Genomic DNA, 17670 nt, shown 5'->3' with positions numbered 1-17670 from the left:
ATCAAAAAAACAAACAAAAAACAACCCACCCCCACCAGAAAAAAAAAAATCCCCCCCAAATGACTGAAAATACCCCATCCCACGCGGAAGGATTATCCAGCTGCCATTTCCAAGTTGCTCCTGAGGGAGCATTTATTTTTTGGGGTGCAAGAGATTGGCAATCTACTTAAAAATTAAGGTAATCTGGGGGGGACACGGACACGATACACACCCCTGAAATCCTCCCCCAAGGTGGGAGCGGGTGGGGGGGGAGAGGCTGCGTGGTTGATGGGGTCAGGGTGGGATCCATGGGGTGGCTGGGGTGATGCGGGGTGGGGGGTCACCCCAATATTTTTGCCCCCCCTCCCAAATTTGGGCTCTGTCCCCACCGTGGAGTCACCGAAGGAGGGGACAGACACAACACCTGGTGCTGCCGTCACTGATTCCTGGGTGACTCCCTGTCCCCACCAGCCGCATCGCCATGGCGCTCGTGCTTGGAGCCCCCCAAACACGGGGGTCGGGGGGGGACATGGGGGTCATTTTCCCATTGCTGGGGGGTCTTGGCGACGATGGCGAGAGCGTGCAGGGGTCCGGCCAGTTCAGCGTGAAGGGCGGCATGGATCAGGCGATGCCGCTGCAGCGGGGGCAACCCGGCGAAACGCCCCGCTCACCACCACCACCGCAAAATGGGTTTCAGCACCGGGGGGGCCACCGTGCGGGAACTTTCATCCAGGACCTGGAGGTGGGTGGGCTGCAGGGCTGCATCCAGCTTGGTACGGATGGTGCGGGCCAGAGGGCCGTCCCCCATGGCCCACAGCCCCCGGCCAGCAGCCGCCAGGAGGGGACCCCGCATCCGGAGGGGTGGGCTGCAAGGGAGAGAGAGAGAAAGGGGAGGTTTGGGGGAGCGCTGGGGGACCTGTAAGGAGGGGGTGGGGGGCTCTGCAGGATCAGACGTTGTAAAATGGGGGTGAGAGGAATGGGGGGATGGGGGGGGTGTCCATGGGAGGGGTGGTTAAGGGTGATGCTTTTGGGGGGGGTCTGTGGACCCGACCCCATTTATGGGGGGGGGGTTGTATGGGGGAGGTGAGTCTGGGGGGGCTTTGCAGGACCAGACCTTGTACATGGGGGCAAGAGGAAGCAGGGGGATAGGGGGGTCCCATGGGGGGGTGGTTAAGGGTGATGATTCTGGGGGGGACTCTGTAGGACCAGACCCCATTTATGGGGGTGGCAGGAAGGGGGATCTGGGATTGTATGGGGGGGGGTTAGAGGAGGGAAGGGAATCTGACGGGGGGGGGGGCTTTGCAGGACCAGACCCCATTCATAGGGGTGGAGGAGGGAGGGGGTGGGGTTGTATGTGGGGGGTGAGTTTGGGGGGGCTCTGCAGGACCAGACCCTGTAAATGGGGGTGAGAGGAAGGGGGGGGGTGGTGGTGAAGGGTGATGATTTGGGGGGGGGGGCTCCGTAGGACCAGACCCCATTTATGGGGGTGCCAGGAGCAGAGGGGTGTGGGGTTGTATGGGGCGGGGAGTCTGGGGGGGTCTGCAGGAGCTGAGGCTGTAAGGAGGGGGGGTTTGGGGGGCTTTGCAGGATCAGACGTTGTAAATGAGGGTGAGAGGAAGGGGGGGATGGGGTGGTCTATTGGGGGGTGGTGGTTAAGGGTGGGGGTCCTGTAGGACCTGACACCATTTATGGGGGTGGCAGAGGGGTTGTATGGGGAAGGTGAGTTGGGGGTGCTGCAGGATCAGACCTTGTAAATGGGGGTGGCAGGAGGAGGAGGACATGGGGTTGCATGGTGGGGGTTTAATGTAGGGTAAGTTTGGGAGGGGGCCTGTAGGATTAGACCCCCATAAGTGGGGGTGGCAGGAAGGGGGGAAATGGGGTTGTATGGCAGGGGGAGTTTGGGGGAGCTCTGCAGGACCAGATCCTATAAATGGGGGGTTGTTGCATTGGGGGGGGTGAGTTTGGGGGGCTCTGCAGGATCAGACCCTGAAACTAGGGGGGGGTGGTAGCAGGATGGGGGGATAAGGGGCGGTGAGCTTGGGGAAGCTGTGCAGAAAAGGGGGGTGGGGGGACACAGGGCAGTGCAAGGCCCGGAGATGAGTTCTGGCTTTTGGGGGGGGGGGGGGGGGGGAGCCTCGTCGGCCCTCAGCCCCCCCACCAGAGAGGAGGAGCACGGAAAGAAGGGCCCCCCTGCCCCCCTCGGTGTGTGCAGTGCAGGACTGCACCCCCGACACCCCCCCCCCCCCCCCCCATGCAATGCAGGGGAGCACCCCCGTCGTCCCCGTGTCCCCCCCCCCCAACCCGTCCCTCACCCGAGCGCCGCTCCGGCTCCGGCTCCGCCGCTGAGCACGCTGGGAGATGGAGTCCTGCCCAGCCCCGCCCCGTCACGTGACCCCGACAGAACTACAGCTCCCAGAAGGCCTTGCGGCCCCTTCCCGCCTGCCGGGCCTGCGGGGCGCGTGCGGGGAGCAGGGTGCAAGGTCCAGCGTGTGGGGTGCTGGGCGCGCAGTCTGGGGTGCTGGGTGAACCGGAGAGGCCCCACAGGGTGCCGTGCCCAGCTGGGAGGTGGGTGAAGGGACAAAACCCCCGCCTTGGGGCGGGGGTCCCCGAGCCCTGTGTCACAGTGCCGCGGGACACCCCGTGTCACACCCCGTGTCTCACCCGTGTCGCCCCGTGGAACGCTGCCTTACACCTACTGCAGCGCCTGGGGGGGATGGTGTGCCTTGTCACCCCGCGTGGGGCCACCTGGGTGCTGGGGTCCCCCGTGGGTGCTGTCACCCATCTGCAGTCCTCTGTGTCCCCGTACCCCCCCACTGTGGAGGAGCCCCCACCCCAGAACCATGTCCCCACAGGGTGCGTGTCCCCATGGGATGGAGGAAAGTGCCCCCACCCACCGGTGAGGTGGTCACCCTTGTGTCCCACTGGTGGGGAGATGACACCAGTGGGGATGTCACACCAAGGGCGATGTGATCGGACCCGTGACTGCCACCCCTGTCCTTCCCGCCTGGCCTGTCCCCAAGGTGGTGGCCAGTGCCGGCTCCTGGGGGGCCCACGACCCTCCAGCCCCCACCAAGCCACCCCCTGGCACGGCCCACTCCACTGTGACCCCCATTGCCCACCCCAGCACCCACCTCGCTGGCCCCATCCATCACCTGTCCTGAGTTTGGGGGGGTCTCAGCATGGCTTGTGGGTTTCCTGCTGATGCCCCCCCCCGCCCCCAGATTTGGGCTGCACACACCCCCCTCTCCAAGTCAGGGGATGCTGGAGCTGCACCCATGGGAGGAATGGCCCCATAAATGCCCCCCAGCCCCATAAATCCCCCCCCAGTCCCATAAATACCTCTGCCCATCCCATAAATCCCCCCCAACCCCATAAATACCGCCCCCCAGCCATGCCAACTTCAGCCCAAGGATTTTTGCTCTCAGGTGGTAAAAGTTGATGAATTTCCCCCCAAAAAGGGTCCCGGGGGATTTATGAGGATGGTGTGTGTGTCCCCTTGTCTCCCCCCAGGAACGACTAATGAAATTGGGGGGTTTATGAGCAATTCCAGGAGCCAGGTTATTTACGGCGTCCCGCATGTTGGGCTGCAGATTAAGGGAAAATGAATTAATCTTGGGGTGGAAATTAATTGATCTTTTTTCTCTCTCAGCCCCTTCAAGGCGCCATGGCCTGGCAGCTGCCGCAGTAGCACTGGCATGGCACAGGTCACCACTTGGCTTTTTGGGAAGCACGTGCTCGGCAGCCACCCTGGTTATGGCCACCTGGGTGCCATTGGCTGTCCCCATCTTGTCCCCTCCCCTGTCCCCTGTCCTCACTGATCTCCCCAGTGACACGGCCCTGGACCCCCCTGTCCCCATCCTTGACCCTGGGGACCCGGCGCTGGACCCCCTGTCCCCATCCCTGTCCCCATCCTCATTCCTGTCCCTGGGGACATGGCCCTGGACCCCCTGTCCCCGTCCCTGTCCCCATCCTCATCCCTGTCCCTGGGGACACAGCTGTCCCTGTTTCCATCCCCGTCCCCTGGGGGACCCGCCTGGCCCTAAACCCACGGACCAGCCAAGCCCCGCCCCTTTCCTCAGAAGGCCACGCCCCTTCTTTAGCCCCACCGCTTTACCCCGCCCCGCCTCTCCCTGATTGGCTGCAAGCCCTCCACCCCTCCGCGGCGGGGAGGGAGGGGGTGACTGCGGCACGCCCCGCCCTACATACCCTTATATGGCACAGCGGGACTTCTACGGGCGGGGCGGGGTTGGCGGCACCGCCGCCACGTGACCCTCGAAAAACTCACGCGCACACACCCCCGTTGCACACTCCGGTCCCTGCACACTACCCCCCCCCCCCCCCCCACTGCACACACCCCCCCGCACACACGGACCCACGTGCACACCCCCCATTGCACACTCAGATCCCTGCACACACCCCCGTTGCACACCCAGGTCCCTGCTACCCCCCTCCCCCCCGCTGCGCGGAGGTCCCTGCACCACCCCCCCCCACGCACGGGGGGTGCCCAGGGCTCCGTGCACCCCCCGCGCCCGGTTCCTCTCCCGTGGCGGCGGGGGCGGCGGGCCGGTTCCCCGCGGGGGGCGGCCGGGGCTGGGACAGGGACAGCGCCAGCAGCCCCGGGGCTGCCGGTGCCCCCCCCATCCCCCGCCCCCCGGAGCCGCCCCCCCCCCCCCCCCGCCGCTGCCAGCCCGGCCCCCCCGGACCCTCCCGCGGCGCCGGGCAGCCCCCGCGGGGAGGAGAATTAACTTTTCTCTTCCTCCTCCTCCGCCGCCGCCGCCGCCGCCAGTCCTTCCCCGTCCCTCTCCCGGAGCCCGGGCGTCCCTCCCAGGCCGGAGGGTCCTTTCGGGGAGGGGCTTTTCCCCCAGCCCGGGGCTCCGCTCCCCCAGCCCGGACACTCCCTGCTCCGGGGCTCCTTTCTCCACCCCGCCATCCCGGGGCTCCCATCTCCATCCCGGGGCTCCTTTCCCACCCCTCCATCCCAGACTCCCTTCTCCATTCCCGGACCCCCTCCAAATCTCCACCCGGGACCCCCTTTCCCACCCTTCCACTCCGGACACCCCTCTCCATCCCGGACACCCCCCTTTCCCATCCCGGCTCTCCCCCCCCCCCCGCCCAACCCAGCTCTCCCCCTCCATCCCTTACTTCCCCTCCAACCCCATCCCTCCCCCCCAAAGACACCCCATTTCACCCGGGGGGGGTGGGGGCTCCCCCCCCAAGCATGGCCCTGACTGCGGGGCCGTGGCCGGAGCCTCCCCTTCCTCCTCCTCCTCCTCCTCCTCCTCCTCCCGGTGGCCCGGAGGTGGCGGGGAAGGCGGGGGGGGACTGCCTGGTGTGCGGGGACAAGGCGAGCGGGAAGCACTACGGGCAGGTGACCTGCGAGGGCTGCAAAAGCTTCTTCAAACGCTCCGTTCGTCGCAATCTTTCCTACAGCTGCCGGGGGGGTCGGGATTGCCCCGTGGATCAACCCCACCGCAACCAGTGCCAGTACTGCCGGCTCCGCAAGTGTCTGCGTGTGGGGATGCGGAGGGAAGGTGGGGGTCTGGGGGGGTCTGCGAGGGGAGGTGGGGGGTCCGGGAGGAAAGGGGAGGGAAAGGGAAGGGAGGGTGAGTGGGGAGAAGTCGGAGAGGGAGAAGGGATGGAGAAGGGGAGAGGGGCTGGAAAAGGAGGTGAGGGGCTGGAAAAAGAGGGAGAGAAGGTGGAAGAGGAGGAGAGGGGCTGGAAAAGGCCACAGGGTGAAAAAGTGGGAGAGGGGCTGGAAAAAGGGAAGGAATAGAAAAGAACAAGACAGGATGGAAAAGAACAGATGCAAAAGGAAAGAAGGTGCAAAAGAAGGACAAAGCGTGGAAAAGAGGGAGAAGGGCTAGAAAAGAAGGGGAGAGGGTGGAAAAGGGGAGAGGGTGGAAAAGAGGGACAGAGGGTGGAAAAGGCGAAGGGATAGAAACGAAGAAGAGATAGAAAAGAAGGAGAGGGGATGGTAAAGAGGGAGAGAATGTGGAAAAGGAGGAGAGGGGCTGGGAAAGGACAGAGGGTGGAAAAGAGGGAGAGGGGACAGAAAAGGAGAAGGGGTAGAAAAGGAGGAGAAAGGATGGAAAAGGAGGAGAGAGGATGAAAAAGAAGGAGAGAGGGTGCAAAAGAGGGACACAGGTTGGAAAAGAAGGAGAGGGGCTGGAAAAGGGGAATGCATAGAAAAGGAGAGGGGATGGAAAAGGAGAGAGGGTGCAAAAGAAGGACAGAGGGTGCAAAAGAGGGAGAAGGGATAGAAAAGAAGGAGAGAGGGTAGAAAAGGGGAGAGGATGGAAAAGAGGGGCAGAGTGGAAAAGAAGGGATAGAAAAGAAGGAGAGGGGGTGGTAAAGAGGGAGAGAGGGTGGAAGAGGAGGAGAGGGGCTGGGAAAGAAGATGGGATTAAAAAAGGAGAGAGAATGGAAAAGGAGGAGAGAGGATGCAAAAGAATGACAGAGGTTGGAAAAGAGGGACAGGGTGGAAAAGAAGGAGAGGGGATAGAAAAGGAGAAGGGATAGAAAAGAAGGAGAAGGGATAGAAAAGAAGAAGGGATGGAAAAGGAGAACAGATGCAAAAGGAGAGAGGGTGCAAAGGAAGGGCAAAGGGTGGAAAAGAGGGAGATGGGATGCAAAAGGAGAAGGGATGGAAAAGGAGAGAGGGTGGCAAAGAGGGAGAGGGGATGGAAAAGAGGGAGTGAAGGTGGAGAAGGGGGAGAGGGGATGCAAGAAAGAGGATGCAAAGGGAGAGACAGTGCAAAAGAGGGACTGGGGGTGGAAAAAAGGGAGAGAGGATGGAAAAGGAGAGAGGGTGGCAAAGAAGAAGAGAGAGTGAGTGCCAAAGAAGAGGGGACGGAAAAGAAGGTGAGAGGCTGGAAAAGGACGGAGGATGCAAAAGAGGGAGCGGGTGCTAAAAAGGGAACAGCGAGAGTGAGGAAGAGTGAGAGTGAAGGCAGAAAAGAAAGGGAGAGGAAAAGTGGAAAAGAGCAAGAGGGAGCAAAAAAAGAAAAGAAAAAGGGGAAAGGGAGGAAAAAAGATGAGGAAAAAGTGCAGGAACAAAAAAGCGAAAGTGGAGAAGGGAAGAGGGGGGAGCAGAGCAAGCCTGAATGGTAAAGACAAAAGAGAAAGAGAAAGGTGAGAACGGGAGAGAGCAAAAAAGAGAAACCAGAAGGAAAAAGAGAAAGAAAAAGGGAAGGGAGAGAAAGAGAAAGGAGTGCCTGGAGAAAGAGAAAGTAAAAGAAAGGAAGTGAAAGAGGGTGAGAAAGGGCTGGCAGAGAAGGAAAGAGAAAGAAAAAGGAGGAAAAGAGAAAGAGAAAACTCCTCTCCCTCTTCTCTTTCATTTTTCTTTCGCTCTTCATCTTCCCTCTGTCCCTCAGCCCCATCATTTTGGGGCGAGCATCCCCAAATCCCGGCAAAACTTCCCTCGGCGGTGACCGAGCATCTCCCAACGCCACCAACCCCCCCGCACCTGTCTCCGTCCTCCTCCAGGGCTTCAGCTCGTGCCTTCTTTTTGCGACCTCAAATTCAGCATCACTCCCCCCACCTCCGGTTAGAGATTTTGGGGCTCCCCCTCTCCCTGACTTTGCCTTTGAGGGGATAAATCCCCACATCGTTATTTTTTTGGCTTTTCCTATGGGAAAGGCTCTGAAAAGGGAACCCGTTTCTTATTCCGCTTAATTATATCATCATAGAAACTCCTCGTTTCAACTTTAAATTTCTTTTGGGTTTAGCTTAGGCTCAGTTTATAGGTCCAGGTCTATGCCGAGATGGGGACAATTTACTTTTCCCCTCCATTATATGTAGCCCAGGGATGTGGCTGTTAAAAATCCTAGGGATTTGAGGGAAATAATACAGATATTCTTCAAAAGATTGCGAATTTGGCTTTTTGGGATGAGTGTCTGGTAAATCTGAAGTTAATTAGTCTGAATATTTAGCGTGACCGGGATTAAAATCACATTTCAAGCTCCCAGCGATACACCATGTGCCTGTGCCTCTGCCTTCAACCAGCCGATCATCACATTTTTGGATCGATTTTATCCCCCCCTCCCCAAAAGCAGCAGTGTTAAAGCAGATTTGGGGGGGTTTAAGCCCAAAATGGGGTGTTGGGGCATCAGCTTTGCCACGATGCCGAAACCTCAGTTCCAAATCTCTGCCATGCAGCATCCTCCCTGCTTGAAAAAGGACCTGGGGGGGTTCTTATTTATATTCAAGGTCCTTATTTATAAATTTAGTATTTCTAAATAATTATAGTGAGGGCCCAGGCTGGGCTCAGCCAAATGGGGGATTTATTCTGCAACCCCTTGAGTCAGCATTGATGAGCTTGTCCTTCGGCAACAGAGACGGCAGCGATGCTCCCACCCGGAAAGTCACTTTTTTTAGCATTAAAAAAAAAATCACAAAAATTCAGCAGTTGCCTTTTCTAGCAGAGAAAAAATCCTGAAAATTCAGAAGTCACCTTTTCTGGCATTAAAAAAAAAAAAAAAAAAAAAACCAACACAAAAATTCAGATAAGGTGGAAAATTGTGGTGGGAGGTGGGAAAGGCACCCCCCCAGTGTCCCGGCACAGCTGCAGTGGCGTACCATGGCTTGCACAAATAAATGTGAATTAGGTGGGACCGGGCTCAGGGACAAAATCAGCTCAAGCCTAACCCTCAATTTTCCCTTTTCTTCCCCCCAAAAAGGCCAGTTGGATGTCTGGAGGCTGGGGAGGGGATTTTTGCAGAGGTCCTGGGCGCAGCGAGACCCCCTCATAGCAAATCTCTGCCCGCTTCATGCAGCTAGAGCTGGGGATTAATTCCGTGGGTTAAAAAAAAAAAAAATCCAGGCGAATTCCCATTTCCCTGCCCTGGAGAACCCCTGCTTAGCGGGATCGTTTGGGGTCAGATTGGGGCTTTTTGGAGTGGTTGTTCGGTTTTGGTTTTGGTTTTGGGTTTTTTTTAATTTTTGTTTTAATTCAGAATTGCCACAAGCTGCTGCTGCTGCTGCTTAACGCCAGGATTTGGCGCGATGGGCCCGGTCGCAGTGGATCCCCTGGCGTGGTGTTAATCCCCAGGCAGGATTCCCCATTTCCTGTATGCACCCCCTCTTGGCTCTGATTTTTGGGGGGCTCCCAGCTGTCCTGAGATGTGCGTGAAGCCATTGCGGGATGCGGCACCTCCAGGCATGGGAAATGTTGAAAAGCATCCGGGCATTCAGCCTCTCCGGGGATTTAATTTACTGGGTCTGGCTGCTCCATGCCTCGGTTTCCCTGTCTGATCTTGGCATTGCTGGCCGTGCCAGAGCAGGGATGCTCCAGCTCAAATTAGGGTGTCCCAAACCCGCCGGCTTATGCTCCTTGTGATGCTTCTTATCCCGGCGTTCCCAGCCGGGAACCAGCACTGAGTCCAGCACCGAAGCCAGCACTGAAACCAGCAGCTCAGGAGCCGAGCGCTGCTTTGGGCTGAGTTTATTCCCTAAGGATGTTGGGGGTGCAAACACTGGGAGCAGGATTTAGCTGGGAAAGGTGGATTAAATTTTGGTTTCCCCAAAATCGTCCGGGATGAGACACGGGGAACGTGAGGCCTGATCCTGTGGCGGGGCCAAGGGAGCGGGTGTTGGGGGTTATTGGCTTGTTTAGCTCCTGGATCCGGCCCGGTCAGAGGTGGGGTGAGCCAGGGGGGGCGGATGGAGCTGGGGGGAGGAAGCCATCCACGGCTGCTCCTGTGTCTTTTTTTGGGCTAAAAAAAGCTCGTTTCCTTCAAGGACACACCAGTGGGTTGAAGGAATTGTTTTGCCCAAAAAGGAGGAAAAAAGGGGTTGGGGGGGGTCATGGTGATGCAAAGGGGGGGTCGTGGTGATGCAAAGTTGGGGGAGCGTGGTGATGCAAAGAGGGTTTGGGTTCATGGAGGAACAAAGAGGGTTTGGGGGTACATGGTGATGAAAAGGGGGGTTGGGGTGATGCAAAGGGGGGGTTAGTGGGAGCGGTTGTAGTATTGCAAAGGAGGTTTGGAGGTTCGTGGTGCAAAGAGAAGGGATGTGGGCGGCGAGGAGGGGGCCGCACCTGGCAAATGCTGTTGGGGTGATGCTGAGCAGAGGGAGGGTTTGGGGGGAGCCGGGGCCACACACTGCACCCCCAGGGCTGGGTGAGAGCAGGAGGAGGCCCCCAGCACCCCCGATCCTGGGGGACCCCCCGATCCTGGAGGACGCCCATTCCTTGGGGACCCCCGTTCCCACGGCCCCCGATCCCGACCGCTGGCTGACACTTGGGACTGTCACGCTGCATTAGGCTAAGCCTGGCTCAGAGCCTGCCCTCGCCACGGGGGGCGGCGATGCTGGGGGTGGGGGCCGGTGAGCTGGAGGCGCTGGGGAGGAGGAGGCTGGACCCCCCACCCACTGCACAGCATCACCAAGAGAAAAAAAAAAAAAAACCAACCAAACACCAATTTGGAGTTTTTTAAGGCAAAAAACCCCAGGGGTGGGACCCAGAGGGGAGCTCCTGCCCCCTCCCCCCCAGCATCTCCTTGGGGACCCCTGTTAGCACCGTCCCCTTGCAAGAAGGGGGTGACCCTAAAAGTTTGGGGGGGGGGTGTGCAAATCCAGTGTGCCTGTGAAAAGCTGGGTGGGAGCTGGCAGACGGGAGCCCCAGTGCATTGCGCTGGGGGGGGCCAACAAGGGGGGGGGTTAGTGGTAAATTTGTCCCCTTCCTGGGTGGCATGTCCCCCCTCTAACATGGGTGGGGGGCACACCATGCCCTGGGGACCCTCTAACAGCCACCCTGCACCCCAGCCTCTGTATTTAATCCCTGGGGAATGGCCGGGGGGGGGTGTTGGCCAACACAGAGGGGTGATGGCGCGGGGGGGGGTGGGTTGGGGTGCTGACCTCCTGCTCCCCTCCACAGCCGTGCAGCGAGGCCGCATGGCGCACGCCCCGAGCAGTCCCGGCCAATATCCCGTGGTCCCCGGGGATCCCTATGGCGGTCACAGCTATTTAAGCGGCTTCATCTCCTTGCTGCTCCGTGCCGAACCGTACCCCCCGGCTCGCTACGGCTCCCAGTGCCTGCAACCCAGCGGTGTGGTCGGCATCGAGAGCATCTGCGAGCTGGCCGCTCGCCTCCTCTTCAGCGCCATCGAATGGGCCAAGGGCATCCCTTTCTTCCCGGATTTGCAACTTTCCGATCAAGTCGCTTTGCTCCGGTTGGGTTGGAGCGAGCTCTTTGTGTTGAACGCGGCGCAGTCGGCTTTACCGTTGCACGCCGCCCCGTTGTTGGCCGCCGCCGGGCTCCACGCCGCTCCGATGGCTGCCGACCGCGTGGTGGCTTTCATGGATCACATCCGCCTCTTCCAGGAGCAGGTGGAGAAGCTGAAGGCGCTGCGCGTCGACGCCGCTGAGTACGCCTGCCTCAAGGCCGTGGCCCTCTTCTCCCCCGGTGAGGAGGGGCGAGGCCGCAAGGGGGGAGGGGCTTAAGGGGGTGGTGTCGTGGGTGGGGCTTATTGGGGTGGGGGGGTCCAATGGGGTGGCATTTCAATGGGGTGGGTGTCAAGGAGTGGGCAGGGAATGAATGGGCTGGGGATGGCTGGGTGTGGCTAAATGGGGTGTGGCTGAATGGGGTGTGGCTAAATGAAGGGGGGCTTGGTGAGGTAGGGGGGTGGGCTTCCAATGGGGTGGGGCTTAATGGAGTGGGGTTGCAAGGGGGTGGGCATCAATGGGTGTGCAGGGAATGAATTGGCTGGGAATGACTGGGTGGGGCTAAGTGGGGTGGAGCTTTGGGCGGAGTTTAATGGGGTGTGTCTTAGGGTGGGGCTTAATGGGGTGGGGCTCCAATGGTGTAAGCCTAAGGGGGCGGGCTTGATGGGGCAGGTCTGGGTGTCAAGGGAACGAACGGGCTGGGAAATAATGGGTGGAGCTAAAGGGGTAGGGTCTCCGCGGGGCGGGGCCGTGCCTCAGTTTCCCCTTGCCCCCGGGGCAGACGCAGTGGGGCTGTCGGACCCGGGGCAGGTGGCCGGCCTGCAGGAGAAGTCGCAGTGCGCACTGGAGGAGCACGTGCGGCGGCAGCACCCCAGCCAGCCCAGCCGGTTCGGGCGCCTGCTCCTGCGCCTGCCGGCCCTCCGCAGCGTCTCCGCCCCTGGCATCCAGCAGCTCTTCTTCAGCCGCCTGGTCGGCAAGACCCCCATCGAGACCCTCATCCGCGACATGCTGCTTGCCGGTGCCACCCTCAACTGGCCCTACGGCCCCATGCAGTGACACCCTGTCCCGGGATGGGGACCCCAAGGAGGAGACCCCAAAGATGGGGACACCAAGGACAGGGATCCCGAGATTGAGACCCCAAGGATGGGATGCCAAAGATAGGATCCCAATGATGGGACCCCAAAGACGGGGACATGAAGGATGGGGACCCCAAGGATGGGTTCCCAAAGATGGGGACCCCCAAGGATTGGCCCCCAAGGAGGGAACTCCAAAGATGGGGACACCGAGGTTGGGGACCCCAACAATGGGGACCCAGGGACAGGGATGCTGCTGGGGGGGGATTTTTTTTTTTTCCCCTATTTAAGGGAGAAAAGCAGGTTTTGGGGCGCTAAACCATGAGTGCTGGGGGAAGCAGCCCCCAGCTGGCGCCTCCCCCTGCGGGGCACGGGGAGAGGGGGGACTATTTATAAAGAGAAAATAAAATAAAAGCCTATATTATATCCTCATTCCCTCCAGTGGGCAAGGCAAATGTATATTATTATTAATTTTTTTATTCCATGGTTTTTTTTCTTTATTAGCTGTGTGCTTCCCCCCTGCTGCTCGTGGGCTGGGTTGGGTTTTTTTATTATTATTATTTTTTATTTATCTTCTTTAAAAAAATGGAATTTGACAACTTCCACACCTTTTTTTTTTTAAATCTTTTTTGGCTGCAGTTGGGATTAGAAGGAAAAGTGGCAGCGGCTGAGCCCAGTGGGCTCCGTCCTCTCCCAGTATGGGCATGGGGTGGTCCCAGGCTCATCCCAGTTAAGCCCCATCCACCCCCAGTGTGGTCCCTGTGCACTCCCAGTATAAGCCTCTCCTGGTCCCACCAGTATGAGCCCCCAATGAAAGCCCAGTGCAGCCCCAGTCAGATCCCAGTGTGGCCTCCAGGTTTATCCTGGTGTGCAGCCTCAGTCTCATCCCTGTATGCCCTCCCAGTCTGATCCCAGTATCATCCCAGTATGCTCCCCAGTCTGATACCAGTCTCATGCCAGTATGTGCCCCAATATGAGCCCTATATGGTCCCAGTAGCATCCCAGTATGCTCCCCCGTCTTATCCCAGTATGGTCTCAGAATAACCCCAGTATGCTCCACCACTTTGATCCCAGTATAGTCCCGCCATCACCCCAGTATGACCGCCCAGTAGCTCTCCCCTCCCAGTCTGATCCCAGTGTGCTCCCCAGTCTGATCCCTGTATGGCCCAGTGGCAGAGGCTGGGTCCCCCTCAGCTCTCAGCCTGGGGCTGAGGGGGAGGGCTGTTTTATTGCACATTTTTAACAGCCCATTAAAGAAAAGTCAGAAATGGCCTTTTCAAAGCAGCGGCACGAGCCCAGCGCCATTTCACCCCCCTATAAATAACCTCCACTGGGAATATTTTAAATAAACACCAAGCGGGACACGAGGCCTTAATTCAAGGACAAGCTGGAAAAGGCCACAGGGAAAAGTTATTGTCCTGGGGGGGAGCGCTGGGACCCCCATGGGAGGAGGGGCTTAAACCCTCCCAGACGGATGCAGATTCCTTATAAAAATCCCAATTATATTGATAAAGGGAGTGGGAGCTGCAAATCCAGCAGTGACTCCCGTTGAAAATGATGGGCAGCACTGTCAGTCACAGTCAATCAGAGCTAGGGAGCCAAGCTGGTGGGGGGAGAATTAAAAATAATAACAACAAAAACAACAAAAAAAAATTAAAATTTTTGAGTGCTGCTGGAGCAGCGTGGGGGGTTGGCACAGCCGTCAAGCTGCAGTCTTTCTTTTTTATGTTATTCCTTCTTTTCTTTTCTTAATAGTGGAGAATATGTCCAGGGAAAATATAAAATTCCCGCCTCGTGTTCCCATTTCAATTCCCTTTTCCCTGTTGAGTTGCAGCTAAAAGCAGCAAGTCTGGCCCCTCTGTGTCAGCCCAGGGAAACTTCATGTCCCTCTGGCCCCAAACTGTCACCTTAGGGGGTGACCCGGGGTATAAAATTAAAATATATCAGTTGAAGCACTTAAAAAGTCCTTCTTTGATTCCAAGGGGCAAATAAATGAGGGGAAAAGCAGCATTTACCCCCCCCTTCCCCCCCAGGGAGCTCCCAGGTTGTCCCTGCGGTGCCACCACCCCCTGGTGGGTTGTCCCCAGGGCTAGTTACAACCTGCCAGCCTTTAGCTGCCACGGGGATGGGGTTTATCCTTCTTTTTCCCCCAGTTTGGAGTTGCTCACGGCTGGCTGGGTCTGCCCGAGAGGGAGCTGGTGGGGGGACAAGCAGGGGCCCGGCTGCGTCTCTCTCTGCTGCGTCCCTGTGTGTGCTTCCAACCCCATCCCTGGTGCCTCCAAGCCCATCCTTGGTGCATCTGATGCTGCTTCTGGTCCATCCAACACCATTTCTGGTCCCTCCAACCCCATTCCTGGTGCAGCTGCTGCTGTCCCCATCCCTCCTACATCCCTGTGCAGGCACCTAACATCAAGGTGCACCCTCCAGCCCTCATCCCACCAACCCACGCCACCATCCTCGATGCTCCTCAAACAGACACCCTCAACCCCTCTTCCCGCTGTGCTTCCCCCTCCCAGCGCGGCCATCGCTGCTTTGACGGCTTCTAATTTTAGCGACCTGGAGGCGATCCAACAGCAATGGGTGGTGGGAGGGAGGCAGATAAATGTCTCAATCGATCGATTAAGTAGCTGTTTGGCTGCCATGAGCTCAGCGCCTGGCAGTTGGGCGAGCGATGGCCAAACATCCCAGCCCTGGGATGCGCTGAGATGATGATGGGGGGGGGGGGGGTGTCCTTCCCCACCCCAGGGCTGGTTCCTCCTGGGGAAGGGCAAGGAGACCCCCAAAAAGAGGATGGGAAAGGGATGGGGGTGCACAGGATATGGCCACCCAGCACCCACTGGGGTGCTCGCCCAGTTCACAGCGGGATTTGCACTGCAAACGAGCCCCGTGCAGTGTGTGCACACCTGAATGTGCATGCATGTGCATGAATGCACGTGCGTGCACATATGCATGTGTACCTCTGTGTGTGCACATAAGTGCTTGCCTGAATGTGCATATATGTGTATGCGTGTGTACATGTATATGCGTTCATGAAGGTGCATATACATGTGTGCATGCACGTCTGCCTATGTACCTGGGTATGCATGCAAGCACCTGTGTGTATGTAGACGCACACATGCGTGTGGCGGTGCTGGGGAGGTAATCGATAACTGGGAGGTAACTTTGCAGTCAGTAGGTAGATGTTAAGCGAAGGTGCTGCCCTGGCTCCTTCACCTATTGTGTGCTGGAGGTGGGTCAGAGCAGAGATCCCCGCCAGGAGGGTTTGACTGTGGCCGTGACCCAGGTGAAGCTGCTCCCGGGGGTTATGGATGGGCCTTCTCCAGTCCCCATCTCCTTGGGATCCCAAAGGTTGCTTGGGATCTGCCAGGATCAGGGGTCTTTTGGGGACCTGAGGGTTGGTAGCGGCCACACCGGCTCTCAGAGTTGTCGCTCCTAATGCCGACATGGAGGTGACCGTCCCCACAGATTTTGGGGGATTGCAGTGGTGATGGGGGCTCTGGCAGGACCTGGGGCTGCAGCAGCCGGCAGGTTCAAGTTCAGAGTGCACTAACCTCCGCCAGCACAGCAGCATCCCTCCCTGCACTGGCAAAACTGAGGCACGGCTGGGCATGGGGCACCCACATGTGTCCTCCCCCCCCCCCAGCTCCACTCCCCCCGATGCTAAACCCTGCAGAGAACTCCTCAAGGTCGCCTCGGTGCTGGGAGCTAATTTACAGTCCTGACATTAAGGCATCAGACAAAATCTGGCAACCTGGCGCTGGGGTGGCTTATATACGATGGGAGGATTTATCAGGCAGCACGCGGGCAGCAGACGGGCAGCAGTGCTCACCAGGGCCGGCAGCACCCTCCCGAGCATCGCCTGGGGCACCCGCGCCCCTTGCCGGTGTCCCTCTGCCTGTCCCCTGCCCCACTCTGCTGTCCAGACCCAGTGTCCCCCTGGCCCTGCCAAGCTCTGGGAGAGGGTCTGTCCCCTCTGGACCCTCCGCCCGAGGAGGGCCTGCAGTGCCCCTGCACAGCTCCTTTCCCTGCTCCCTGTGGCCGCTGCATGGGGCTGCCCAGGCCAGCTGCTCCCATCCCCAATCCCGTCCCGTCCCCATCCTTATTCTCATCCTCAACGCTTTCCCATTCTGATTCCCATCCACATCCTCGTCCCCATCCCATCTCCACCTTCATCCCTGCCCTCAACCCTGTCCCCATTTTCAACTCCATCCCTGTTGCTGTCCCTGCCCATCCCCATCTCCATCCTCACTCCAATCCCATTTCCATCCCTGAACCTTTTCCCAGCCCCATCCTTATCTGAATCATCTTCACCCTTTTCCCAATCTCATCCTCACCCCTAGCGTCATCCTTCTCCCCATCCCAAATTCTCATCCTTATCCTCAGCACTTCCCCATTCCCATTCCATCCCTAACCCCATCTTCATCTCCATCCCCATCCTCACCCCAAACCCATCCCCATTCCTGTCTCTCTCTCCACCCCGCAACACAGCCCTGCCACGTCACCACCAGCCCCTTGGGGTGCAGAAGAGGGGGACTCTATCCTGCCCCACTGGGGAAACTGAGGCATGCACCGTTCCGAGCCCTGGTAAATCACCGGCAGCTCTGAACCCGCTCAGCAGGGGAACAGCTGGTTTTTTGTGGTGGGCTCCGGCACTGGTGGAGGATCTGGGAGGTGTAATTGCACGGGGGGTGTTCCCAGGCCTCTGCAAAATATGAAGACTTTGGGAAAAAATCAAACTGACAAGAGAATAATAAGGGTTTGATGCCAAGCTGCGAATGAGGGAGCAGCAGACTCTTGGAAGTCTCTGGCGAGGGAGATGCCAACACAAAGGGAAGAAGCCTGTGTTGGTGGCACGCTGGCAAGGCTCAGCTGACAGCAGCGAAGGCGTGAGGGCTGCAAGGGGAAGGGTGGCTGGGGCTGGCTGCAGGCGGGGGTCAGCGGGGAGGGGGGACAGTGGTGGCCTTGGGACAGGCCATCAGGGGAGACTCAACCCTTGTATTAGACACTAGAGAATCCACCCGGACACAAACCCATCACCACCAAACAACCCCAGGGGCAATAATCCCCCGGTGCTGATGACCCCCCCAGCTGGGGTGAATAACCCCCCTCCCCACCGGGACCTCCTGCCCTGGGGTCTCTCCCCCACTGGGCCCCAGGAAGTTTCTAATGAGCTTAATTCCCTGTTGAGTCAACACCATGGTCCAGCACTCCCAGCCCCAAAGAGCCCTGGACCCCCCCCATGCCAGGATGGCCCGTCCGTTTCTGCTGCGGTGAAGAAATCACCCCTTCCCACCTCCCTGCCTGTCTGCCTCCGTGCCTCAGTTTCCCCACCAGCCCTGCCCAGGAGAAGACCAATACGGGCCGGGGAAAGGGAGGTGGGAGTGAAAATGAGAGGTCCCACAGCACCCATGTCCCCTCCCTCACTGGCTGGGTGCTTTGTTAGGCTCAACGTGCCCTC

At 58.9% G+C, this 17670-nt stretch overlaps 2 protein-coding genes across 2 annotated transcripts; one reads left to right on the top strand and one right to left on the bottom strand.

Annotated features, from left to right (window-relative positions):
- Positions 1 to 106: 106 nt before the first annotated feature.
- Positions 107 to 2359, bottom strand: BOLA1 (bolA family member 1). Its single transcript, XM_075040804.1, is given in 4 exon segments — positions 107 to 643; positions 645 to 697; positions 700 to 845; positions 2292 to 2359. Coding segments are annotated over 3 exon segments (414 nt in total). The 5' UTR covers positions 833 to 845; positions 2292 to 2359; the 3' UTR covers positions 107 to 415.
- Positions 2360 to 4790: 2431 nt separating this feature from the next.
- On the top strand, positions 4791 to 12644 carry LOC142036975 (nuclear receptor subfamily 2 group F member 5-like). The gene is made up of 3 exons (XM_075040803.1): positions 4791 to 5510; positions 10853 to 11380; positions 11921 to 12644. The coding sequence occupies exons 1-3, from the start codon at positions 5198 to 5200 to the stop codon at positions 12193 to 12195; spliced, it is 1116 nt and encodes a 371-aa protein (XP_074896904.1). The 5' UTR covers positions 4791 to 5197; the 3' UTR covers positions 12196 to 12644.
- Positions 12645 to 17670: the final 5026 nt, after the last annotated feature.

This window comes from Buteo buteo, chromosome 11 (genome assembly GCF_964188355.1).
Source record: "Buteo buteo chromosome 11, bButBut1.hap1.1, whole genome shotgun sequence".
Lineage (NCBI taxonomy): Eukaryota > Metazoa > Chordata > Aves > Accipitriformes > Accipitridae > Buteo > Buteo buteo.
This window is presented reverse-complemented; position numbering and strand designations above follow the sequence as displayed.